General features: G+C 36.4%; 1 protein-coding gene across 3 annotated transcripts in view; it reads left to right on the top strand.

Moving 5' to 3' along the window:
• LOC123538618 (zinc finger protein 85-like) overlaps positions 1-27,831 on the top strand; it is a 108,703-nt gene that overhangs the window by 44,273 nt on the left and 36,599 nt on the right. For all 3 annotated transcript variants that reach the window (XM_045322839.2, XM_045322838.2, XM_053530152.1), the window contains exons 3-7: positions 46-199; positions 3,245-3,424; positions 9,330-9,409; positions 10,117-10,228; positions 25,061-25,137. In XM_045322839.2, the coding sequence (XP_045178774.2) occupies positions 46-199; positions 3,245-3,424; positions 9,330-9,409; positions 10,117-10,228; positions 25,061-25,137 (603 nt within the window). The remainder of the gene's footprint in view (positions 1-45; positions 200-3,244; positions 3,425-9,329; positions 9,410-10,116; positions 10,229-25,060; positions 25,138-27,831) is intronic.

Here is a 27,831-nt window from a genome sequence, read left to right as displayed (position 1 = left end):
GTATGTAGTCTCATCTTAATTATAAATGTTTCCTTCTTTTTATAGGAAGAGATGGAGAAGTTAAATCTGGACCAGTTTTTGGACAAAGACGTTGATCTTAGTCAGTTTTTCAGTAAACAGGAGCTCCAGGTTATGGGCAGTCATCAGCAAACAAGACTGAAAAATATTGCACAGAACTATGAAATAATGCTGTACATGGGTAACTGGAACTTTTATTAGTCCCCTACTGGTTGAAAATATATAGGTTTGTGCCTTTCCGTTGATTTGTCATTTATTCCGTCTGCAGGGTTCACACCGTCCGGAAAATATAACAGAAAAAGCTAGTTTTTTTCAATGTCGGGGAGTTTTTTCAATTCTTCAGGGAAATTTGAAAATTTGGCAAGTTAGGAAAAGGTCAGAGAAATTCAGAACCAAAGGCTGAGAGCTGAGGAATCAATTTGTAAAAAACAGAAAGAATGAAAATAAAAGAGGCATCTTCTTATATTTTTGCTAAACCTAACTTTAAACCACTTATTAGTCTGTTTAACTAAGTTATTGAAAAAAATTAAGACTGTAAAGCATATTCTGTTTGCCTGGCACTGTGTTGTGTTGTAAAAATGGCCATTTCTAAAGAAACCTCCACATTTTATTTACTTTATTTACTTTTATAAATTTATTTTCCTTGGTAAAAAATTTCAGAAACCTGTTTTTTCATACAATAAACATGTTATATGTTTTTCTCTGTAAAAATAAACAAGGTCATTTCATGACCATTAAACCACATTCTATGTTTGTTGATTTCTCCCATAACTGGTCATAAATGGAATTATGCTATAAATTATTAGTCCTGCATAGTTACAATTGACATATGCAGCCATTATAATTGTTCTTTTCTGTGATTTATGCTTGTAAGGAAAAATTACTGAGGAAAGCTTACTACAAACCATTCTTGCACGTTCATCGGTATCTTTTACTGCTTATCAGTTGAAATGTGCACAAAAGTTGACAAAACTGCTAATATTTTGCTGAACGATAGAGTATGATTGATCATTCATGAGCCTTTAAATCCAAATCAGCCTTAAGTATTCTGAATAAATTTCTCGATTTAATAGATATATGATTTTTTTTATCAGCTCTTCTTTGTAAGGTAAAATAGAAAGTGGAAACTCCACAGGTCGCTCAACACAACAAAAACGAAAATGTTGCAGGCTCGGTTTGATTGAGCCTGTTCATGGACGGTAGTGGAAATGCTTGCTACCGTCCACGCCCTCTAGCCCTGGGTTGAGCAGAACTTAACATTTACAAATGCTAAAAGTACAAAAAAACAATTTTAGAGACATCCGCAGATGTGTTCATACGGCGGTGCACATGGAACCTTCAGTGCTACACTAGTGTGTAATTCCATGAAAAATGGCGTATGGTCCCCAGTTAAAAAAACTAGTTTCCATTGCAAAAGATAAACAGTGTTGAATAAATTTGAATATTTATTAGAGGTTGATTTTGTTAAGTGTGAAAGACCATTCTAATAATATCTAGCATATATTGTGCACGTCTAATCTCCTGAACTCATGCACACAATTTAATGAAACTTAACACAAGTGATCAGTAGTAACCCTAGTTGTGCATGGTGCATGTTGGGTTCTTTCAGAAAAAAATATTCAATCTTGTGCGCACCTAATCTTTCAAACCCTTCCACACAGTAAAACTTCACACTAGTGATCAGTACCAACCTTAGTTCAAGGCTTGCACAGACCTGGAAATATCATGGAAAATTACTCTATCATGGAAATATCATCTAATTTTGAAAAGATAGATTTATCATGGAAATCCCAAACAGATCATGGAAAATCTAGAAATTGGGCCAGAATTTTTTAATTTTCTGGTTCTCGGGAGTGCCAACCTGATTTTTTCGATTTTGAAATAAAAATAAGTGATTTTCGCTAATTTTATTTTTATTTTCCCCACTGATAGTCCGGAGTAAATACAAGCAAAATTTAAATTGTTAACGGCCATTTCGTTCGTTCGTGCCTTGCCCCAGGGGTTACTTGATTGTACATAGGGAAAGCTTCATAAATTTGCTAAAAATAAACCAGAAGGCCTAGGTCTTAGATATTTGATATGTAACATTGCCTAGTAGACTTCTACAAAATTTGTTCAAATCATGACTCCCGGGATCAAATTGACCCTGCCCCATGGGGTTACTTGATTGTACAGTATAGAAAAATCTTCAGAATTTTCTAAAAATAAACCAGAAGGCCTAGAGCTTAGATATTTGACAAGTAGCATTGCCAAGTGGACCTCTACAAAATTTGTTCAAATCTTGACCCCCCACCCCCGCCGGGACAAATTGACCCAGCCCCAGGGGTTTCTTGATTGTACATAGGAAAATATTCCAAAAATTGTCTAGAAATAAATTAGAAGGCCTAGAGCTTAGATATTTGGTGTGTAGCATTGCCTAGTGGATCTCTACCAACTTTGTTCAAATCATGATCCCAGGGTCAAGCTTAAATGCAAATCTTCATAGCAACCATTTAACCAGGTGAGCAATATAGGGCCATTTTTTTATCTCTCGTTATTACAAACATAAAATTACCAATAATTGTTCATATCATTTCACAATTTGGTGGACTCAATCACAATTTCAAGAATAATAACTTTACATTCGAGTTATATTTAGTACGGACACAGTTGGAGTACGGACGAGTACGAACATAGTGTCAAGCTTCCAAGCTGTTTATATAAATTCTTCGAGAAATTAGATAAAAACATACCGACTGATACTTACCAAAACCATAAATATGATTGCTAAAAACAAAGAATCGCACAGGTAAACACACGATTCTTTAACATTCATGTCTACAAAATCTGAACTGATGCCGAGTTCTAAAAGGGGAGTAAACAAGGGAAGAAACAAGTACGAACATTGTTGGGGGTAGCTCATTTGGCATTAATTAGTTACTGATACAGTAAAACATTCTATGGTTTAGATTGCATCTTTAATGCTTCATGAAGAGGTTTTTATGAAAGAAACAAGATGCAGATATCAGATGTCAATCTGTGCAGATACATATACGTCCCTGGGAAAGCATTTCAAAAATAAAAAATCTGGTATTAACAGCATGTGAATTGCCTTGTTTGCACACAATTTTTCTCCCATTAATACACGGGCGGATCCAGTGAAAAAAGTAGTTTTTATGCAAGAATTAGGGTTTGTGCATATTATAAACATTCCTTCTATTTTGTACTTCTTTTATTTTGGTTGAAGGATTACCAGCAATTAAACCAGATTTCATGAAAGGACGAACCCATAGGGCAAAAGAGGCCAAAATTAGAGAACAGGCAGGTTATAGAAGTACTGTAACTGTTAAAGAGAGGAAATCTTACTCTGACTCGGACAGTGATGAAACATGGACTCCAGATATGGAACGAAAGAAAAGAGCAAAAGGTAGTTTTATCACAGATTTTTTTTCTCCAACAAAATGATATTATTTGTCATTGAATTCATTTGCCAAAAAGACTCAGATAGGCTTTTTTGATAATTATATAATTGTTTTATGTGGAATGCTACACAAACTATACATTTATAAAATTGCAAATTCTTTGTTTTCAGATATTCTGATTTATCATATGCATACTATTCCAGGGCTCAACAAATTGATTGAAAGAAATTAAGTCATCCTGCAGCACAGGCAGCTTAGACTGCATATTGTACTTATCCCTAAGTTCAGAATTATTTTTATTAACAGCATATATATATGAACAGATTGTTATGGATTATTGAACATCTACCTAAATGGGATCATTATACTGTACCATAATGGGACAGGACGAATTCTAAAATTGTGAACAAGTCGACTTACGTTTTCTAAATTCAATTGTGAACATGCTCCATCTTTTCTGCAACTGTTTTATTTCACTTAGTTTATTCTACTTTCGGTCGAAATCAATTACTTGTCCTGCCGGATTCATGTGCACTAGGAAATGCCACTTGCCCTGAGTTGATTTCTACGCCAGATATTTTAATGATATATATAATGAGCTGATGAGTGCATTTGTCAATTTAAGCCCTACTTTTCTATAACAGAGCGTTAAAAATATAAAATTTATGATAGGAGTAAGATTTGAATGGGTAACAATCATAGATTTGCAACCAAAAAAATACGTTTTGTATTCTTGTGTGAATGTCATTTCATTTGTGCACAACAAGGTTTATTTCGTCTGTTATTGGTCTCTTCCCTCAGAATATGTCTTTCAAAGCATGTGATTTTCCCCAAAAGTTTACTTTACATTAGGTCTTTGGCAGGGTTTTCGAAGAAAAATCCAGCTTGTAGATTAGATCTGTCCGGGCAGATGGGCAGATGGAATAATGAGTCTCATGTTAACCTTTTTGTTCATTCAATATCTGTACAAGTTTTTCACCTAGGACCTTAAAACTTAATAGATATGTTGGTCTTGATGTGTACTCCTTTTAATTTCAGGATCACTGGGTCAAAAGTCAAGGTCACAGTGACCTGTTCATTGAAAATGGTTTCTGCATAATATCTGAACAACTATTTCACCTAGGACCTTGAAACTTCATAGATACGTTGGTCTTAATGTGTATGTGAAGCCCATTGATTTCAGGATTGAAAGTCAAGGTCACAGGGACCTGAACATTGAAAATGGCTTCTGCTCAATATCTGGACATGTTAACCTTTTTGTTTACTCAATATCTAGACAAGTATAATTTCTCCTAGAACATTGAAACTTCATACGTATGTTGGTCTAGATTTCAGAGTCACTGCAGGTTTTTGTCGAACACGCTTGTGGATGTGAAGACATAGTTGTCCAAATGGCTGTTCAGTGTATGTGCGTGTGTCCGTCCCGATTTGTTTGTCCAGACCCCAAGTTCCTATCTCAAAAGTCAAGGTCACAGTTGGAGGTCAAAGATAATGTCAGGTCTTGTCTGGCCCATAACTTTGACATGCATTGAGGAATCTTGTTTATATTTGGCATGATTGTTAACCTCAGTGAGACAGAGTATCGTGCGTAAACCCCAGGTTCCTATCTCAAAGGTCAAGGTCACAGTCGGAGGTCGAAGGTAATGTCAGGTCTTGTCAGACCAATAACTTCGACATGCATTAAGGAATCTTGTTTATATTTGGCATGATTTTTAACCTCAGTGAGATGGAGTGTCTTGGGCAAACCTCAGGTTCCTATCTCAAAGGTCAAGGTCACAGTTGGAGGTCAAAAGTCGTGTCAGATCTTACCCGGGCCTTAACTTTGACATGCATTGAAGAATCTTGTTTATATTTTGCATGAATGTTTAACTCAGTGAGACTGACTATCTCAAAGGTCAAGGTCACAGGGTGGGCTCGACATGTTGCCCGTGGCCATCTAGTTTTTTTCTCAGTATTTTGGGAATAGTACTGGTACCTTTGCTATTTGGAAAAATCACGTCGTTTTTGGTCAAATTGGGAATATTTCTGCCGCAACGCTGTGAAGTGATTAGATGACAATTCATTTCTTAGTTACATCATTTCCAGTACAGTGCTTATTGTTTCATTACAAAATTCTGAAGAAGAAAAAAAAGTTGTTTTTTGTTCAGTACAGTGCTGTATCTAACCTGCTGATTTTTTGCTACCAGAGTTCTGCCGAGGATTTCAGCGTGATGGGCCCATGGCCCATCTACCTTGAAAACATGGGGCCATTCTGAAACTTTTTGGGCCATTCAAAAATAATCAAATACATTTAAAAAAAACTTTACCTTTCTTAATAAAAACTTTACCTTTCTTATGCTTTTAGAAGTGTAAAGTTTTTTAAATGTAAAATTATACACAAAGTATATGTCATTAATTCTCCTTTCCTTATAACTTAACCATGCATGCCTAACCAATAAGTTCTGAAAGCTATGTTTGTCAGATGTTTTACTCTTACTTTTTCGCTTTACCCAAATTACTTGACTGGGTGGAGGTCAGATCACTCTGTGATTCTGAGGTTGTTGTTTAATGTTCAGCTATATCTGTAGTTGAATAGTCGTTTTTGTTCAATGTATCATTCTTATTTGTATCTTTCCCTGGTAGTAACTAAAGTCTGGTTCATTTTCCTAGGGGCAGGAAGACTGAAAAATTCGTTCATAATCGCTTTTCCTTTTGGTGCGTACGCCATTTTGATACAATCATGGTGCAATTATCATGACACATTATTTTTTCAAATACGTCGCAGTGACCTCCCCTGGAGGTATGTCTATCCATCTGCCATGCAAGACCGGCAAACTAGCGATCATTATCGGGTTTGAATTTCAGATTTTCTGGCGCGCCAAAGGCCCATCGACGCGAAATTTGGTGCGCCATTCATATTTTTTTCACGCCAATGGCGCAAAAACACAGCCTCAGCAGAACTCTGGCTGCCATCGTATGTGTAATAAAAAAACTTATATATGAATGCAAGATGAAAGGTGTTTATTATTAATACTGAGTCACCACTTGTTTGAACAGTCATTCATTCGAATAAAACTTAAAGGAAATCCTGTCAAACCTAGAAATATATATTCAAATCAATTCATCCATCAAAGTCAGTTTTACGAAGTTAATACTTTACATGTCGTTGTACCATGGATACCAAATAATTGTGTCAGTAATTCCAATTAATCGCATGGTTAATTGACAATTTCTTTAGAAAACGACTCGCACATGTTGACAATTAAATGCTAAGTGTCAAAGACATAACCGTGGCACTGATTGGCCGATTACAATTACCTCTGGTGGAATGGATAATTTGATTCGCTTTCACATTTCTCGCGAAAATCTCAGAAGTACCTGAAGTAGGCGGAGCGTAAATTATGCTATCTGCGTGTGTGTATGTGTATTCAACACACATGACATGGTGTAAATTGTCAACAGATTAGCGAGTGCGGATCGAAAAAACAAATCAGGTGACTTGAATTACGCTTTTAGGTTGGATTTGAGCAAAGTTTGAAGCTTCTAGACTAAGCGACTATTTCACTCCCTCGCGTGACCACGTTTGTAATGACCTTTTTGGTTAATTTATTTCTTAGAATATTTCGTAGCCCAACGGGCTACGGTCTATTGATTTTCTGTCACCCGAGCTGATTTTTTGTAGCCATTGGCGATCGGGCTACCGTTAATGTTGCACACAGTGCATTTCATTTTGCTGCCAATTTATTTTCAGTTTTAATTTTTGGAAATGGGAATTTTTTAGCTGACAGTTGGGGAAAAATGGACACTTTGGCATTGGAAACGTACTGCTCATAAGGGGAAAAAAACCTGCACTGGGTCTAAGGTCAAGGTCACAGGGACCTGAACATTCAAAATGGTTTTTGCTCAATATATTGACAATTATTTTACTTAGGGCCTTGAAAATTCATGCGTATGTTGGTCTTGATGTGTACTTCACCCCTAGATTTCAGAGTCACTTGGTCAAAGGTCAAAGTCACAGGGACCTGAACATTAAAAATGGTTTCTGCTCAATATCTGGACAATTATTTCATCCAGAGTCTTGAAACTTCATAGGTATGTTGGTTTTAATGTGTACATGACCCTTACATATTTTGGGGTCACTGGGTCAAAGGTCAAGGTCACAGGGACCTGAACATTGAAAACGGTTTCCACTTAAGTATTATTTCACCTAGGACCTTGAAATTTGAAAAGTTATGTTGGTCTTGATGTGTACCTGACCCCCATTGATTTCAGGGTCAAATGTCAAGGTCACAGGGATATAAACTTTGAAAATGTTGGATTTTTTTTACTACCTATTTTTTTACACCAATTTATTTCTTTAATTTTAGTATCTACCTGTCCATTTTTTATCCCCCGCCGATGAAATCGGGAGGGGATATTGAAATGGCGTTGTCAGTCCGTCCGTCCGTCCGCAGCCATTTCTCAGTAACTAGCAGGTAGAATTGAAATAAACATGAACCAACATACTGCGATGATGCCCGTCAAGTTTTTTTTTTTTGATTGGTCAATTTCTCTTAGATTTATTGCCCTTGCTTTAATCAAAAATGTCCTTCCGCAGCCATTTCTCAGTAACTAGCCGGTAGAATTTCATTAAACTTAAAATAAACATGAATCAACATACTGCAATGATGCCCGTCAAGTTTTTTTTTGATAGGTCAATTTCCCTTAGAGTTATTGCCCTTGATTTAATCAAAAATGTCCGTCCACAGCCATTTCTCAGTAACTATCAGGTAGAATTTCATAAAACTTGCCATAAACATGCACCAGCATACTGCGATGATGCTCGTCAAATTTTTTATCGGATTGGTCAATTTCCCTTAGAGTTATTGCCCTACATCTGCAGCCATTTCTTAGTAACAAACTGGTAGAATTTCATGAAACTTGAAATAAATATGAACCAATGTACTTCGATGATGCCGGTCTTTTTTTTCCTCAATTGGTCAATTTTCCTTAGAGTTATTGCCCTTTAATTGTTTAAAAATCTACAGATTTGTATGTAACAAACCAACCCATTGGTAGTATTTCATTAAACTTCTTTTATTCTTTTAGTATAAACATGTGAAGTTTTGTACCCACACCTGATCCACCGCCTTGCCTTGGCCTTGGTCTCACACACACACACGCCAAAAAAAAAAAATCATTCCGTTTTTTTTTGGTTTTTTTTTCAAACCTTCCGTGAATATTTATTAGCATGCAGAGTTGTACCATTCCCCCACCTCACTCTCCACTTGGTCTTGCCCACCACCCCGATCATGTGTCCCCATCCCCCACCCAGTTTTTTTTTTTTTTTTTTTTTTTTTTTTTCATTTTAAATTTTCCATCATCCATCAATATTTAACAGATGAAATTTTGTGCCCTCACCCAGCCCCCCCCCCCCCCACCCTTTAGCCTTTGACTAATGAAATTATTTGCTTCTTAGTAACATCCTTAACTTTTTGCCAGAAATATTTTTTTGCCATTTCTCACCTCAGGCCCTTTCGGTGGGGGATACCAATTCATCGAATTTGCTTGTTTCACTTTTTTCTTTCAATATTGCTTATTAATTTTGGGATTATTTATTGTATGCCATTATTATAACTTTAATTTATTATCACCTATTTCGGAAAACCCAGCCAAAACGCCGTCGGGTGTTAGCTGCTTCTTTATTCTCTTCTACCTAAATACCCAGCTATTTTTCCCCCCAGATCACAGGCTCAGGGCTCCTTCCAGAAATGTTGATAATCAGTAATGCATTGAAATTTTACTGTCCTTTAGAAAAATTAGAATTAATTAAATTAAAAATATCTTCAACTGATTCATAACATGATCTTTTTTGATCTCTTTGTCTTTGTTTTTTGCATGTTTATCTTGTCACTGAAAAAAAGGTCAAAAGAAATGTTTGATAATTTTCAGAAAAGAAGATGTATCCAGCTTTCATGACAGCAAAGAAGCGTAAATGTAAGAATGATGGAATAAAAGAGAAAAGAGACATGGTAATTTTTTATTTTAATGATAAATGATTACTGAGTAAGAAAAACATGCAGATTGCAAGAAATTATATCAGATCCGGACTTGCACCTGAAGCCTAACCATACTGTTCCGATGTGTTACCAACATCACTGGCCACATACTCAGACTTTTAGTGATTTCACTGTGACATAAGAATACAACCTTCATCCACCATTCTAAACAGTACCACAATTTATATCTCATTATCTGCTGTTGTATAAATAATATTAAGTGTAACATATATATGACATTAAATGATCTTTTCAGATGTCTTCTCTCAGAATTCTAATGGAACTTGCAACAAACGAGAATTTTTTCACTGTTGTTCTCTCATGATTTATCAGGAAACGCGTATTACAGTGGTCTGTCTTTAGAGAGATATTGAAAGTAACTACAGTTGTTACAATGCTCAATGGTGAAATAGAAAATGCATACAGTAACTCAGTATCAGTCTTAGAGGGAGAGAGTGCATTTTTTCTCTCATCTTTGCTTAGGTGATAAAATTGCAACTTTCTTAAAATGGCTGTGTATGTACCAACTTAAGGATGAATTTATGTTTTAATGACAAGAATTGATTTTGATATATGCAAGTTGTTGTGAAAAAAGTAAAATAAGTTATGTCATGTATTTTTGCAATGTAAACAATATTGACATGTTATGTATTTATTAAATGGCCTTGAATTCATTGCAGTACCAGAAAGAATCCAAAGACCATACTCCTGAGAAGAAAGTGTATGACTTGAGACAGAGAAAAGCTGTTAATTTCATGCACCTTGAAGCACCTGACGATGACCATTTCTTATGTATGAGCATTATTAAAAGGAAAAACTTAATTTGAATAATTTCATACACTAAAATCATACCCCTCAAACATAAATTTGCAGTCCAGACATTTGAAATACATTTCTGTGTAAATGGGAATCTGTTTATTCAGGAAACCCAAAAAACTGTCCAGACCAAAACTTAATAGGGTAGGACTTAGAATTTTGGGGGGGGGGGGGGTGGGGTGAATTTCTTCCCCTTTATGTTCCTGTCCTTTGGGCTTCAACAGTCGAGTTACTTCCATCCTCCTCTTCATGTAACCCCTCAAGCGTATATTGCCCCCCTTGGCAGAACTCTTTTATCTAAAAGTGTCAAAGAGTAAAAATGTGCAGCCAGACTGGAGCTCGAGTCAGAGGCATTATGATATTGTTCCGATGAGCCACAGACTGATAAACAAGTCTGCTTACACAAACTATGAAATACTCATTTGCTATATTTAAAATTGTCCTATCAACTGGAAAGAGACTAAAATAAATCTCTAAGCACAATAAACAACCATCGCCCAGTGTTCAGTAGAGAAATTGGAACAACCTTCATAATAAGCAAAACAACTAGCAAAAACAACTTGAATCTGAGGCCCCAGAATACAATTAACTTAGCTACCAGGTCACCTAAACAACTTCTTAAGTATTTAAAGCATATTTCAGTACTGCAATACCAGCAATCCCAATCTTATATAGGGAACCAGAAGTTCAGTTACTGACTTAATGGGATGCATACTTCTAATTGGTCAATTTGTAGTGTCTGTGACGCTAGCAATATTTCTTCCTGAGATGAAATGAAAGCTATTCCCATTTTTAGCTCACATGTCACAAAGTGACAAGGTGAGCTTTTGTGATCACGCAGTGTCCGTCGCCCGTGTGTAAACTTTTAACTGTGACCACTCTTAGAGGTCACATTTTTCATGGGATCTTTATGAAAGTTGGTCTAAATGTTCATCTTGATGATATCTAGGTCAGGTTTGAAACTGGGTCACGTGTGGTCCAAAACTAGGTCAGTAGGTCTAAAAATAGAAAAACATTGAGACCTCTCTAGAGACCATACTTTTCAATGAATCTTCATGAAAGTTAGAATGTTCACCTTGATGATATCTAGGTCAAGTTCGAAACTGGGTCGCGTGCCATCAAAAACTAGGTCAGTAGGTCAAATAATACAAAAATGTTGTGACCTCTCTAGAGGCCATATTTTTCATGGGATCTGTATGAAAGTTGATCTAATTGTTCATCTTGATAATATCTATGTCAGGTCAAAACTGGGTCACGTGTGTTCTAAAACTAGTTCAGTAGGTCTAAAAATAGAAAAACCTTGTGACCTCTCTAGAGGCCATACTTTTGAATGGATCTTCATGAAAGTTAGTCACAATGTTTACCTTGATGATATCTAAGTCAAATTTGAAACTGGGTCATGTGCGGTCAAAAACTAGGTCAGTAGGTCAAATAATAAAGAAAACTTTGTGACCTCTCTAGAGGCTATATTTTTCATGGGATCTGTATGAAAGTTGGTCTGAATGTCCATCTTGATGGTATCTAGGACAGATTTGAAACTGGGTCAACTGCGGTCAAAAACTAGGTCAGTAGGTCTAAAAGTAGAAAATCCTTGTGACCTCTCTAGAGGCGATACTTTTGAATGGATCTTCATGAAAATTGGTCAGAATGTTAAACTTGATGATATCTAGATCAAGTTTGAAACTAGGTCATGTGCCTTCAAAAACTAGGTCAGTAGGTCAAATAATGAAAAAACCTTGTGACCTCTCTAGAGGCCATATTTTTCATGGGATCTGTATGAAAGTTGGTCTGATTGTCCATCTTGATGATATCTAGGTCAGATTTGAAACTGGATCAACTGCGCTAAAAAACTAGGTCAGTAGATCTAAAAATAGAAAAACCTTGTGACCTCTCTAGAGGCCATATTTTTCAATGGATCTTCATGAAAATTGGTCTGAATGTTCACCTTTATGATATCTAGATAAAGTTCGAAACTGGGTCACGTGAGGTCAAATAATAGAAAAACCTTGTGACCTCTCTAGAGGCTATATTTTTCATGAGGTCTTCATGAAAATCGGTGAGAATGTTCACCTTGATGATATCTAGGTCAAGTTCAAAACTGGGTCACATGCTTTCAAAAACTAGGTCATTAGGTCAAATAATAGAAAAACCTTGTGACCTCTTAAGGCCATATTTCTCAATGGATCTTCATGAAAATTTGTCAGAATTTTTATTTTGATGATATCTAGGTCAAGTTCAAAACTGGGTCACATGAGCTCAAAAACTATGTCACTATGTCAAATAATAGAAGAAAAACAACATCATACTCAGTTCAAAACTGGGTCACCTGGGGACAGGTGAGCGATTCAGGACCATCATGGTCCTCTTGTTCAAACAAGTTTTAGGTGAAAATCATTATATTTGGAGGTTAGCATTTGAACACTATATCTTTTTTACCTTATTTTCAATTCCAGATGGATCTTTACAGTGTGATTATTTTTTCAGTAAGATGTTTGTTATATGCCCAAAGCATTAACAAATCTGTATAATATTGAAACGTACACGGGGTCTGCTAGCCCGCGCACACATCAATATCCAAACGGTGGTTCTTCTCAAACACACGTGGGGGAAAACGGAGATAATAGGGAGTAAATTATACAGACACCTGTATTCAAATTAAAACACTAACTTATTTATATGTCATTTCACAAACAATATAAATATGGTTTATCTGTATAATGGCCCTGGTTCCTCATCTACCTGTGGTTAGGAATGTTTGTCTGTTCGTCTGTGCAAATTAGAAGTTCCTCATCTAGATGTAGTTCAGAAAATGCTGAAGAGTATAGAAAGGCTTGACAAAAATGATGTCACGTCTTGCCTTGGTAATATTTGAAGCTTGACAAAAACAGTGTCACGTCTTGCCTATAGGTCTTGTCAGGAAATCCGGTCAATGATTCTGGCTCTCGGAGGATGAATAGAGTTAAGCTATGTAGTTTAAAGGAATCTTTGTTAAGTCTAAATAATGGTAGTCTGTATTGGTAGTATAGAAATCAGTTTATTCAGGGTCTCTGATGTATTTGGAAATAAGAAATAGTATTTTATTTTTGGCTTGTGAATGTCATATTATATCTGGTCAGGAGATAAGTAGTTTATTAAAGGAATTTATTATAGTTTTATAGCTGGGAAGGTAACCATTTCAGCCAAACTCTGCCAATTATATGTGGCTCTATTGTACCATCTAGGTAGCTGGAAAACATTCATAAGGCATTTTGGCATACTTTTATGTGTTGTATAACCAAGTGGTCACTGTGAGTTCTTACCAGGTACTGACAAAACTGCCAAGTATTTATAGTCTTGGGCTGGCACACAGTGCCTAGCTTGGCAGGGTTGTCGTGGAGTCACCATCTGGTAGATGACTTCATCATCAAGTCTGGCTATATTGGCATACAGTGCCTAGCTTGGCAGGGTTGTCCTGGTGTCACCATCTGGTAGATGACATCATCATTGGCATACGGTGCCTAGCTTGGCAGGGTTGTCTTGGCAGATTTGTAAATGGCGTCATTGCCAAGTTCGTGAAAGAAAATTGTAGCCCTTGCCAGAAATGGCATTGATGGCAGGGTAACAGATAGTATGTGTATTTCAATGATTCTAGCATGGTGTATGTCCCGGCTGTCAAAATTCCAGAAGTTTCCATGGAATGTCTGAATTTCCATGGAAGTCCGGATTCTGGAGTATTCGGACATTACCCGGCTGTACATATTCCAGGATAACTGTGGAAAAATTGTGAACAAATGCAAAACTTCCATGGAATGTAGGTACTTTCCATGGAATAGTCCGGAAAAGTCACCTGTTATATAACATGTCCAGAGTGATTGCAAATGTTTTCCTCGGACATCTCTGGAAATTACTCTGGACATCTATCAAAATGTTCATGGAATATTAACCGACACTGCGGAAATGTAGCACTTTGAAAAAATTCTGGTCATTTAACTCTGGAAAATAACTCTGTCATTTTCTAAGGGATTTGAAACACATCAGAAAACAATTAGCATCAGACTGGGAATACCATGTGATCAAGCTCAGCCAATTAGATGAACTGATCTTACAGAGGAATTTTCAAAATGTGTAACTGGAAGTCTATGTTAACAAGTTGTGTAAAAATTAGTGAAACTTTACTGTCAGTGATTTTTTTACTTTTTTTGGCAACAGCCCATGCCTTTTCAATTGGGAATTTTTAGCGCGATAAACTTCAAAATTGGGAAAAATTAACAAACCTTAGTAAAGAAATCATTTTGAAAAAGTTTTATTTTAAGGTAAATGTATTTCATTCAAATATGCACTAAGGTTGAACAGACAGGACAGACAGGTTATTTTCTGATGTCACAGGATCTGATGGCTCAGATAGCTTAGGGTCACCATGAGCTTCTGTTGATTTCTGAGGGTCATTTTGTGGGGACTCAGATTTCTTGGACAGATCACTTTGCTTTTCTGACGTTTGATTTGAATTTAATTTCTCTTTAACTTTACCAAAAGATGTTCGAATGTCCGGAGTACCGATGGCGTGTTTAAGTTTTATTGTACCCCCCGACAACAAAGTTGTAAGGGGGGTATACTGGTTTCAGGTTGTCTGTCTGTCCGTAGACGCAATCTTGTGCGCACCATCTCTCCTTATCCCCTTGACAGAATTTAATGAAACTTCACACAAGTGATCAGTACCAACAGTAGTTGTGCATGGGGCATGTTAGGTTCTTTAAGAAAAAAAATTTGCAGAGTTATGGGACTTTGTTTTTTTGTTACTATACTATATACATAGACACAATCTTGTGCGCACCATCTCTCCTCATCCCCTTGACACAATTTAATGAAACTTCACACAAGTGATCAGTACCAACAGTAGTTGTGCATGGGGCATGTTAGGTTCTTTTAGAAAAAAAATTTGCAGAGTTATGGGACTTTGTTTTTTTGTTACTATACTATATACATAGACACAATCTTGTGCGCACCATCTCTCCTCATCCCCTTGACACAATTTAATGAAACTTCACACAACTGATCAGTAACAACAGTAGTTGTGCATGGGGCATGTTAGGTTCTTTCAGAAAAAAAATTTGCAGAGTTATGGGACTTTGTTTTTTTGTTACTATACTATATACATAGACACAATCTTGTGCGCACCATCTCTCCTTATCCCCTTGACACAATTTAATGAAACTTCACACAACTGATCAGTAACAACAGTAGTTGTGCATGGGGCATGTTAGGTTCTTTCAGCGACAAAAATTGCAGAGTTATGGGACTTTGTTTCTTGTTAACATACTATGTACATACAGCCTGCATATGCAATCTTGTGCATGCCTAATCTACCAAACCCTTGCACACAATTTAATGAAACTTCACACAAGTGATCAGTACCAACCCTAGTTGTGCATGGTGCATGCTACATTCTTTTAGATAAATATTCTGCATAGTTATGGGACTTTGTTTTTTGTTACTATACTGTATACATACAGTCCACATAATTATGCAGTCTTGTGTGTGTCAAATTCAGTGTACTGTGTCAGTGCATGCGGGGGGTACATTCATCACCTTTAGTGATAGCTCTAGTTTTCTTATTATAATATTTGGAATTATGCGGCATTTTTCGATAATTTAGGTAAGTTTCTAACAATTTTTTCCCCGACTCATTTTGACGCATGAAAAAGCGTTTAGCGACTGTGATGAAAGTCATACTAAATGCCGTACTATGCCGTGACCCGTTTTATGTAAACAACACGCTTCGAGTTGGCAACAAAATTCTGCGAATAAACCAAAATTAGTCGGAATTTTTATGATTATTTGCATCGTTTTAGTTCAACTTTCACAAGAAATCAATCTAATTGGGAAAAATCATCTCGTTTTGGGGAATTTTTAAGCATTATTTGGGAAATTTGACCATTTTTGTCAGTTGGGAAGACGCCGAATTTCGGAGTCAAATCAGTGCAAAAAAAATCACTGACTGTGTGAGGTAATTCAGTTCAAAGTTAATATTGAGGATTCTAGAAATTGCTCAAGTAAGTTTGTTTACATAAATGACCAATGAAACAATACATACATTTGTAATTATGCTAATTAACACATGCATGTATATTTGTACATCAATCATTATATAGCATATAACAATGAATGCTAAAGTATAACGAAAGGCTTCACAAAGATTTTATAAATAATATGCATTATATGAAAACAGATATCTTTAGGTACTTTATTTGAATGATTTCATCATTATTTAAGTGTAACTAATCTTTGTTCGAAACTATGTATATGCTTAAAAAATAATCTAATCCGTCACTTAACTGGCAAAGATTCATTTTCCTTTTTCATATATATCATATAGTGTTTGAAACTGCAAAAGTGATCACATGCAATAAAATCATATTGCTTTTACTGAAGTGTTACTGCTCACTATACATGTACTGCAAAAAAGTTATTGCTATTGAATAATACTGTCAGCAGAACTTCCTGGACGACTGCGGAATAACTCCGGAAAATTGCTCACGGACGTCCGTGGAATCACTCCGGAAAATTGTCCATGGAAAGTTCTCCGGAAATCCCTGGACATTTTTCCGCAGTTTTCTGCAGTATTCCATATCAAGCTCCGGAAAGTTTGTCCGAATACTCCAGAGTCCGGACTTCCATGGAAATTCAAAGACATTCCATGGAAACTTCTGGAATTTCGACAGCCGGGAAACTTTCCGGAGCTTGATATGGAATACTGCGGAAAAATGTCCAGGGATTTCCGGAGAACTTTCCATGGACAATTTTCCGGAGTGATTCCACGGACGTCCGTGAACAATTTTCCGGAGTAATTCCGCAGTCGTCCAGGAAGTTTTGCTGACAGTATTATTCAATAGCAATAACTTTTTTGCAGTACATGTATAGTGAGCAGTAACACTTCAGTAAAAGCAATATGATTTTATTGCATGTGATCACTTTTGCAGTTTCAAACACTATATGATATATATGAAAAAGGAAAATGAATCTTTGCCAGTTAAAAGTGACGGATTAGATTATTTTTTAAGCATATACATAGTTTCGAACTAAGATTAGTTACACTTAAATAATGATGAAATCATTCAAAGAAAGTACCTAAAGATATCTGTTTTCATATATGCATATTATTGTACCCCCCGACAACAAAGTTGTAAGGGGGGGTATACTGGTTTCAGGTTGTCTGTCTGTCTGTCCGTCTGGCCGTCTGTCCGTAGATGCAATCTTGTGCGCACCATCTCTCCTTATCCCCTTGACAGAATTTAATGAAACTTCACACAAGTGATCAGTACCAACAGTAGTTGTGCATGGGGCATGTTAGGTTCTTTTAGAAAAAATTTTTGCAGAGTTATGGGACTTTGTTTTTTTTGTTACTATACTATATACATAGACACAATCTTGTGCACACCATCTCTCCTCATCCCCTTGACACAATTTAATGAAACTTCACACAAGTGATCAGTACCAACAGTAGTTGTGCATGGGGCATGTTAGGTTCTTTTAGAAAAAAAAATTGCAGAGTTATGGGACTTTGTTTTTTTTGTTACTATACTATATACATAGACACAATCTTGTGCGCACCATCTCTCCTCATCCCCTTGACACAATTTAATGAAACTTCACACAAGTGATCAGTAACAACAGTAGTTGTGCATGGGGTATGTTAGGTTCTTTCAGAAAAAAATTTTGCAGAGTTATGGGACTTTGTTTTTTTGTTACTATACTATATACATAGACACAATCTTGTGCGCACCATCTCTCCTCATCCCCTTGACACAATTTAATGAAACTTCACACAAGTGATCAGTACCAACAGTAGTTGTGCATGGGGCATGTTAGGTTCTTTCAGTGACAAAAATTGCAGAGTTATGGGACTTTGTTTCTTGTTAACATACTATGTACATACAGTCTGCATATGCAATCTTGTGCATGCCTAATCTACCAAACCCTTGCACACAATTTAATGAAACTTCACACAAGTGATCAGTACCAACCCTAGTTGTGCATGGTGCATGTTACATTCTTTTAGATAAATATTCTGCATAGTTATGGGACTTTGTTTTTTGTTACTATACTGTATACATACAGTCTATATACATACAGTCCACATAATTATGCAATCTTGTGTGCGTCAAATTGCAATGTACTGTGTCAGTGCATGCGGGGGGGTACATTCATCACCTTTAGTGATAGCTCTAGTTTATAAAATCTTTGTGAAGCCTTTCGTTATACTTTAGCATTCATTGTTTTATGCTATATAATGATTGATGTACAAATACACATGCATGTGTTAATTAGCATAATTACAAATGTATGTATTGTTTCATTGGTCTTTTATTTAAACAAACTTACTTGAGCAATTTCTAGAATCCTCAATATTAACTTTGAACTGAATTACCTCACACAGTAAAGTTTCACTAATTTTTACACAGCTTGTTAACATAGACTTCGAGTTACACATTTTGAAAATTCCTCTGTAAGATCAGTTCATCTAATTGGCTGAGCTTGATCACATGGTATTCCCAGTCTGATGCTAATTGTTTTCTGATGTGTTTCAAATCCCTTAGAAAATGACAGAGTTATTTTCCAGAGTTAAATGACCAGAACTTTTTCAAAGTGCTACATTTCCGCAGTGTCGGTTAATATTCCATGAACATTTTGATAGATGTCCAGAGTAATTTCCAGAGATGTCCGAGGAAAACATTTGCAATCACTCTGGACATGTTATATAACAGGTGACTTTTCTGGACTATTCCATGGAAAGTACCTACATTCCATGGAAGTTTTGCAATTGTCCGCAATTTTTCCACAGTTACCCTGGAATATTTACAGCCGGGTGTATTATAGATATCATAAGCATGAAATTACATGGAAGAAAGTCTAAATTTCCATGCAAACCGGTATCGGACTACGAATATATTATACGTGAATTTATAGCTTACTACATTCTACATGCATTTATATCTAAAGTTAAAATGATAATGGCTAGATCGTTACAATATGAAGTGAAAATTGATTAAAATTATGAAGAATAAGGTTAAACAACATTTAGAAAAGTATATTATAAATCCAGACCAATGACTGAAAAAATATTACAAAATAATTTTATAGCGTCACGGACACTACAGTTTGCATTTGATCCAGCTTTCCAAACAAGTGGTTAAGACTAAATCGATACTATTCTGACAATATTTCTGGGACACAATACTCTGCTGAAATACAAAACCAGCTTCTTCTGAAACTCAGCATTCTCAAGTTATGAGTATGCCAAAATCATGGACACTACAGCTTTTCAGTGGTCTTGTATAACCAAGTAAAAAAATTAGAACATTAAAAAATACCTGGTTTTTTAGCTCACCTAAGCAATGCTCAGGTGAGTTATTGTGATTGCTCGATGTCCGTCGTCTGTCGTCCGTTTTCTGTCTGTCGTCTGTCGACATTTAGCTTGTGTATGCGATAGAGGCTGTATTTTTCAATTGATCTTCATGAAATTTGGTCAGAATGATTGTCTTGATGACATCTAGACCAAGTTTGAAAATGGGTCATTATGGCTCAAAAACTAGGTCACTAGATCAAATCAAAGAAAAATGTTGTGTATGCGATAGAGGCTGTATTTTTCAATTGATCTTCATGAATTTTGGTCAGAATGATTACCTTGATAAAATCTGGGCTAACTTCGAAAATAGGTTATCTGGAATGAAAAACTAGGTCACTAGGTCAAATCAAAGAAAAACTTTGTGTATGCGATAGAAGCTGTATTTTTCAACTGGTCTTCATGAAATTTTGTCAAAATGATTACTTTGATTAAGAATTTTAGGCCAAGTTCAAAAATGGGTCATGTGGGGTCAAAAACTAGGTCACTAGGTCAAATCAAAGAAAAACCTTGTGTATGCGATAGAGGCTGTATTTTTCAATTGATCTTCATGAAATTAGGTCAGAATATTTGCCTTGATAAAATCAAGGTTTAGTTTTAATATGAATTATCTGGGGTCAAAAACTAGGTCACTAGGTGAAATTAAAAAACCTTGTGTGACATCTAGGCCGAGTTTGAAAATGGGTCATCTGGGATCAAAAACTAGGTCACTAGGTCAAATCAAAGAAAAACCTTGTGTATGCAATAGAGGCTGTATTTTTCAATTGATCTTCATGAAATTTGGTCAGAATGATGGCCTTGATAAAATCTAGGTCAAGTTTAAATATGGGTTATTATGGCTCAAAAAGTAGGTCACTAGGTCAAATCAAAGAAAAACATTGTGTATGTGATAGAAACTGTGTTTTTCAATTGATCTTCATAAAATTTTGTCACAATGATAGCCTTGATAAAATCTAGGTCGAGTTTGAATATGGGTTATCTTGGGTCAAAAAGTAGGTCACTAGGTCAAATCAAAGAAAAACCATGTATATGTGATAGAAGCTGTATTTTTCAATTGATCTTAATAAAATTTTGTCAGAATGATTGCCTTGATGAAATCTAGGTCAAGTTTGAATATGGGTCATCTGGGGTTAAAAAGTAGGTCACTAGGTCAATCAAAGAAGAACCTTGTGTATGCGATTGAGGTTGTATTTTTCATTTGATCTTCATGAAATTTTGTCAGAATGATTGCCTTGTTGAAATCTACCTAGGCCGAGTTTGAATATGGGTCATCTGGAATCAAAAACTAGGTCGTATCAAAGAAAATACTTGTGTAAACTCAAGAGACAACATTTTTGGTCCAATCCTAATGAAAATTGGCAAGAACATTTGTTTCCATGAAATCACTACGTCAAACATGTTTACACTGTTATGGTATGTTTCTCAGGTGAGCGACCTAGGGCCATCTTGGCCCTCTTGTTCCATTTAGAATATATATCAATAAATTAAAAAAATAAAAAACATAAATAAGGATGGATAATTCTATGCAGATACTTTCTGTTAAATATAAAAACTTATGTATATGGTAAAAGTGGAAAAGAACCACAGACTTTACTAGACAACCAATTGTCATCCTATTTTCATTCCTTTCAATAGGTGACTTTGTATTGCAAGGCAATACTTCATTTACTTGTTTCTAGATAGAATGCAATCAACTAATAAATCCTCTTTTAACCAAAATGTTCTTCAAACTGATCCAGCAGCTGTTCCATTTAGAGGGGTTCCGATTGTATTTTATGAGAGACAAAAATTTTCATTATTAAAAGTTTGTTTGATGTGTAAAAAAGTTGCAGTCTCTAATGACAATGTACTAATTAGATTTAAATCATCAGCCCTCAGCCCTTTTTTTACGCCGATTTTGGGGCCGAAATTCGGCCCCATTCCCCAGGCAAAATAATATACTTTTATCCCCAACTGCACTAAAAATTCCCCAAATGCAAGTCATTTTTATCAGCGAAAATTTCCACCGCCGATGGATTAATAGGTCTGAATGTATATGCGTTCTAAACACCGCAATCGGAATATCTCAGATATTACCGTTAGCGTCGGTCATCGGGAATTTCCCTTTCCAGAATTTCTGATTCACGGATATTTATCTACAACAATCCGATTCGCGGAAGTAATGAACGAAAAAATCTGGAAATATTGTTAAGTCGAACGGCTCACAATTTGCGCGATCGTGAAATGATTTCAGTCGGCGCGAAGATTTCAATCGCATTCATTTCAGTCTACGCGTAAACATTTCGGTCCGCCCAATCGTTCGTTAAATTTCAGTGAAGAAAGTTTGAGATGCAAATGAACTAAAGCAGCTCGTTTGGTTCTTTCACGTGCCAATGTAAACCATTTGATCTAGAACCTTCAAACTTCATATAGGGTTGTAGGTCTGCTGGAGTAGACGACCTGTATTGTTTTTGGGGTCACTTCTTCAAAGGTCAAGGTCACAGGGGCCTGAACATTGAAAACCATTTCCGATCAATAACTAGAGAACCACTTGACCCAGAATGTTGAAACTTGATAGGATGATTGAACATTTTAGAGTAGATGACCCCTATTGTTTTCAAGGTCACAGGGGCCCGAACATTGAAAACCATTTCCGATCAATAGCTTGAGTACCACTTGACCCAGAAAGTTGAAACTTCATAGGATGATTGTACATGCAATGTAGATGACCACTATTGATTTTGGGGTCACTCTGTTAAAGGTCACGGTCACAGGGGCCTGAACATTTAAAAAACCATTTCTGGTCATTAACTTGCACCACTTGACCCAGAGTGTTGAAACTTCATAGGATGATTGGTCATGCAGAGTAGATGACCCCTACCGATTTTGGGGTCACTCTGTTAAAGGTCAAGGTCACAGGGGCTGAACATTGAAAACTGTTTTCGATCTATAACTTGAGAACCTCTTGACCCAGAATGTTAAAACTTCATAGGCAGCCCTTTTTTTATGCCGATTTTGGGGCCAAAATTCGGCCCCATTCCCTAGGCAAAATAATATACTTTTATCCCCAACTGCACTAAAAATTCCCCAAATGCAAGTCATTTTTATCAGCGAAAATTTCCACCGCCGATGGATTAATAGATCTGAATGTATATGCGTTCTAAACACCACAATTGGAACATCTCAGATATTACCGTTAGCGTCGGTCATCGGGAATTTCCCTTTCCAGAATTTCTGATTCACGGATATTTATCTACAACAATCCGATTCGCGGAAGTAATGAACGAAAAAATCTGGAAATATTGTTAAGTCGAACGGCTCACAAACAATTTGCGCGATCGTGAAATGATTTCAGTCGGCACGAAGATTTCAATCGCATTCATTTCAGTCTACGCGTAAACATTTCGGTCCGCCCAATCGTTCGTTAAATTTCAGTGAAGAAAGTTTGAAATACAAATGAACTAAAGCAGCTCGTTTGGTTCTTTCACGTGCCAATGTAAAGCATTGATACACACTCCCCCCCAACACTTTAGGGTATGAAATGGTCCCAAGATTTTGCAATTGGCTTAAGTCATGGCTAAAAGTGTGAAAGAGCCAGGGGAGGCCTTGATCTTACTCAATCTGTCTTGTTTTGTTTTTTTATATATATATATATAAAAAATTCCCCAATTTGGTATTTTACGACGCAAATTTCCCCTTCTGAAAGGACCCGCCACCCTTCCCCAAAACCATAAAAAAAGGGCTGGCCCTGGTATGCATTGTGTTTAAAATGTTATTTGTTATATGAGGCAAGGTTCAATTAAAAGAGATATATTTTTGGCCAGGAATCTTTTTTGTTATATTTTAAGATTTTTGTTGTAACATGCTGTATACATCAAATTATATATTTATGTCTCCCCCAGGAGACATATTGTTTTTGCCCAGTCCGTCCGTCCGTACGTCACACTTCATTTCCAAGCAATAACTGGAGAACCATTTGACCTAGAACCTTCAAACTTCATAGGGTTGTAGGGCTGCTGAAGTAGACGACCCCTATTGTTTTTGGGGTCACTCCGTCAAAGGTCAAGGTCACAGGGGCCTAAACATTGAAAACCATTTCCGATCAATAACTAGAGAACCACCTGACCCAGAATGTTGAAACTTCATAGGATGATTGGTCATGAAGAGTAGAGGACTCCTATTGATTTTGGGGTCACTCCGTCAAAGGTCAAGGTCACAGGGGCGTAAACATTGAAAACCATTTCCGATCAATAACTAGAGAACCACTTGACCCAGAATGTTGAAACTTCATAGGATGATTGGTCATGAAGAGTATACGACCCCTATTGATTTTGGGGTCACTCCGTTAAAGGTCAAGGTCACAGGGGCCTAAACATTGAAAACCATTTCTGATCAATAACTAGAGAACCACTTGACCCAGAATGTTGAAACTTCATAGGATGATTGGTCATGAAGAGTAGACGACCCCTATTGATTTTGGGGTCACTCCGTCAAAGGTCAAGGTCACAGGGGCCTGAACATTGAAAACCATTTCCAGTCAGTAACTTGAGAACCGCTTGACCCAGAATGTTGAAACTTAATAGGATGATTGGTCATGCAGAGTAGATGACCCCTAACGATTTTGAGGTCACTCTGTGAAAGGTCAAGGTCACAGGGGCCTAAACATTGAAAACCATTTCCGGTCAGTAACTTGAGAACCACTTGACCCAGAATGATGAAACTTCATAGGATGATTGGTCATGCAGAGTAGATGACCCCTAATGATTTTAGGGTCACTCTGTTAAAGGTCAAGACCACAGGGGCCTGAACATGGAAAACCATTTCCAATCAATAACATGAGAACCACTCGACCCAGAATGTTGAAACTTCATAGGATGATTGGTCATGCGGAGTAAATGACCCCTATTGTTTTTGGGGTCACTCCGTTAAAGGTCAAGGTCACAGGGGCCTGAACATTGATAACCAGTTCCGATCAATAACTTGAGAACCACTTGACCCAGAATGTTGAAACTTCGTAGGATGATTGAACATGCAGAGTAGATGACCCCTATTGATTTTGGGGTCAGTCTATTAAAGGTCAAGGTCACAGTGGCCTGTTCATGTAAAATCATTTTTTGGAAATAACTTGAGAACCACTTGACCTACAATGTTGAAACTTAATAGGATGATTGGACATGCAGAGTAGATGACCCCTATTTATTTTGAGGTCACTTGATCAAAGGTCAGGGTCACAGGAGCCTGAACAGTGACTTGAGAACCACTAGGCCAAGAGTGTTGAAATTTAGCGGGATGACTGGACATGCCAAGTAGATGATCCCTATTGCAGCCAACCATCAGTGTCTCTTTGACTTTCGCTCCTGACCCCTACTGACTTCTTGCCTATAGGACTTTGCATTGGGGGAGACATGCGCTTTTTTACAAAAGCATTTTCTAGTTTTTTATCATTTTAGATTGTGAGGAATGTAACAAAGAATATGATATGGACTGTCCTGTACATGGCGCACTGGAGTATATTAGAGATGCAGAAGTAAGTTGCTTATAATTGGTCAGTTGCTAGTCTATTTGTATGATGAAATTTGTTGTATAATATAAGGACTGATAGTGTACTGGTGAGGCACTAGAGACCTTTGACATACTGCTGGTGACTTCTTATGCATGCAGAAACCTGCTGACAGTTCATGTGAGTTGAATACTGACCTTGATATTGAAGCATAAGAGGATGCAGGTAGCCATGTACAATAGGAACCTCAAAGCAGCATGAAAATATTTTGATTTAAGTCCTGCTATGTAATTGTGAGTATATGCACATGATTCAGACCAAGATCCAGGGCTGGGCAGAGGGTGCCCATGCAGCCCCCTCCCCCAGATTGCTGAGAAGTGACCTATACTCATCAAAGCTGCACCCAACTGTTTTGGCAAAGGATTCATATCGAGGGGTGAATGCGACAGTGCTAAGTGACATTTTTTGAAAAAATCACTTTTTTTTCATATATCAAGTGTTTATGACCTTGCCCATGTCCTGTAAAAATATCAAGATTATAGCAAGTCATTAAATGAATTTATAACAAAATGGTCAAACAGTGCTAAGTGAAAATTATATACCATTTGAATGCGACACAGTGCTAGCCTTACGTCACTTGGCACTTTTTCGCACCGAACTATATCAAGTTTGCACTCAGTATATGTACCAAGTGACAAATATTTTTCAATAATTGTGCCATTTAGTTGGTTTCTTTTAAGTATGATATCATTATCAGTATCTGGTATAAAGATATTTTTTTTTTTTGACAAAGTTGATTTTGATTCTTCTTTTTTTTTCACTTGGTACTTTTCGCAGTAAACATGTGGCTGTAAACTAATTATTGTTTACTGTGAAAAAGTGCTAAGTGACAGAATGCATTTAAAGTTCTTCAGATGAAATTGTCTGATCTTTTTATGCCCCCCAAGGGAGGCATATTAGTTTTCAACTGTCCATCCGTTCGTTCGTTCGTCACAACGTTTGAACTTTTTGCATGAAGGCACTTTACTTGCGAACCACATAACCCAAGACCTTCAAACTTCACATGCTGATAGTACTTATTGAGTACATGACCCCTACTGACTTTGGGGTCACCAGGTCATAGGTCAAGGTCACCAGGTCAAAGGTCAAGGCGCTGTGGGGGCATTTGTCACCATTAGTGACAGCTCTCGTTTTTATTTCAAACATTTGTCTCAAGATTTTTTATCTAAATGAGAACAGGGAAAAGTATACATTAGTGAAATATAATTATTTGAACTCAAAAAGTATTTCTATATGTACAACTGCACTAGTTCTGACTAACGTGTTGTAAATCTTTCCTCTTGGGTCAGGTGTACAAATGAAACACCCCCTGATCCAAGCAGTATACTCAGTTGCAACTTGGGGAGAATCTGATCCCACGATGCCTGCCGAATACAATGACCTTATTCTTATTTCAGCAGCATGTCATGTGTTTTATGTGCTGCTACCACACAAAACAAAATTAAAGTACTTAACTACATTGTAATATATGAATACTAAGAACAATTGTGTAATTTAGCACACAACTAATATGTGGAAACTGACAAATCATCATATTTTATTTTCCTTTTGTAAATTAATTATTTATATTACATACAAATGAGTTCTGCAATAAACCCTACAAAAGTACCATTTATAAATAATTTTGCTATAGAAAATTTCCTTTCTAATATGTCTTTGTCGTAAAATTTAGATCAATATTATGGAACTGTTTCCTCGTGTATGCATGGCGTGTCATCACGCTCCTTTGTTTATACACACCAGACTGGAAATGGTAATATGTCTTGCGGAAGAGTTCAATTTGGGCGAAAATGATGGCAAATTATTCTGTAAAGCGAAAATACCATATCAGTATGTGCGTAAATTAATCTAGACAGTTGTGCAGTGTTACATTTCGTTTTAAAAATGCTATTAGGTAAAATACTGAATCAAATTTGAAAGCACTACAGTCATGGTGCTAAATATCATGTTAACATAATAATGTTGTGATGAATAATGCATTGCTACATAGTCATATTAGAATGCATGAATTTTTAACTCTGAGGAAAATATCATGTCTGAAATACAATTTTTATAATTCTCTTAAAACTGATACACTAACTAAGCCAAAGAATATAATTTATTTATAAAGATACATTGTGATTGGCTAGCCATTTTTGTTCAGTGTAATTGTGAGTCTGAGAAATTACTGAAGTTTAAAAGCTTTATAAATAAATAAAATGGAAAACAATTATGTGTTGTTTCTTAGTTGGATAAATATTTTCATGTATTATTGAAAAGATAATCCACAGATAAAGCAGTTTCATTCGCTATGCTATGCTCTGTACAGTGAACACTACTTTTGATTACTGTGAAAGAAATTAAGGGGCCCACTTCTTGTGTCCAGCCATCAAACACCATGTTGTTTTACTAGATACATGAAAAATATTTCCTTCTAAAGAAAAATAAGCTCAAAAGCAAAAACTTTGGATGATTGGATCCATTGTAAGGGCTTACTTATAATGTCACTTAGACTCTTTTCGAAGTCACAAAGTTTTAGAATAGTAAACAAAAATTACTGCGAAAAAGTTTTAAGTGACATGGTTTTAGTAAGGTTCATTTTATTCAATGATTTCAAAGACTACAAAAAACTAGGTACAAAAAGATGAATTTTATGTCCCTTTAATAATAAAATATAAAATC

Source organism: Mercenaria mercenaria, chromosome 18, assembly GCF_021730395.1.
Source record: "Mercenaria mercenaria strain notata chromosome 18, MADL_Memer_1, whole genome shotgun sequence".
Lineage (NCBI taxonomy): Eukaryota > Metazoa > Mollusca > Bivalvia > Venerida > Veneridae > Mercenaria > Mercenaria mercenaria.
Note: the sequence above shows the minus strand (reverse complement) of the source record. Positions and strands in the feature narration are given on the sequence as shown.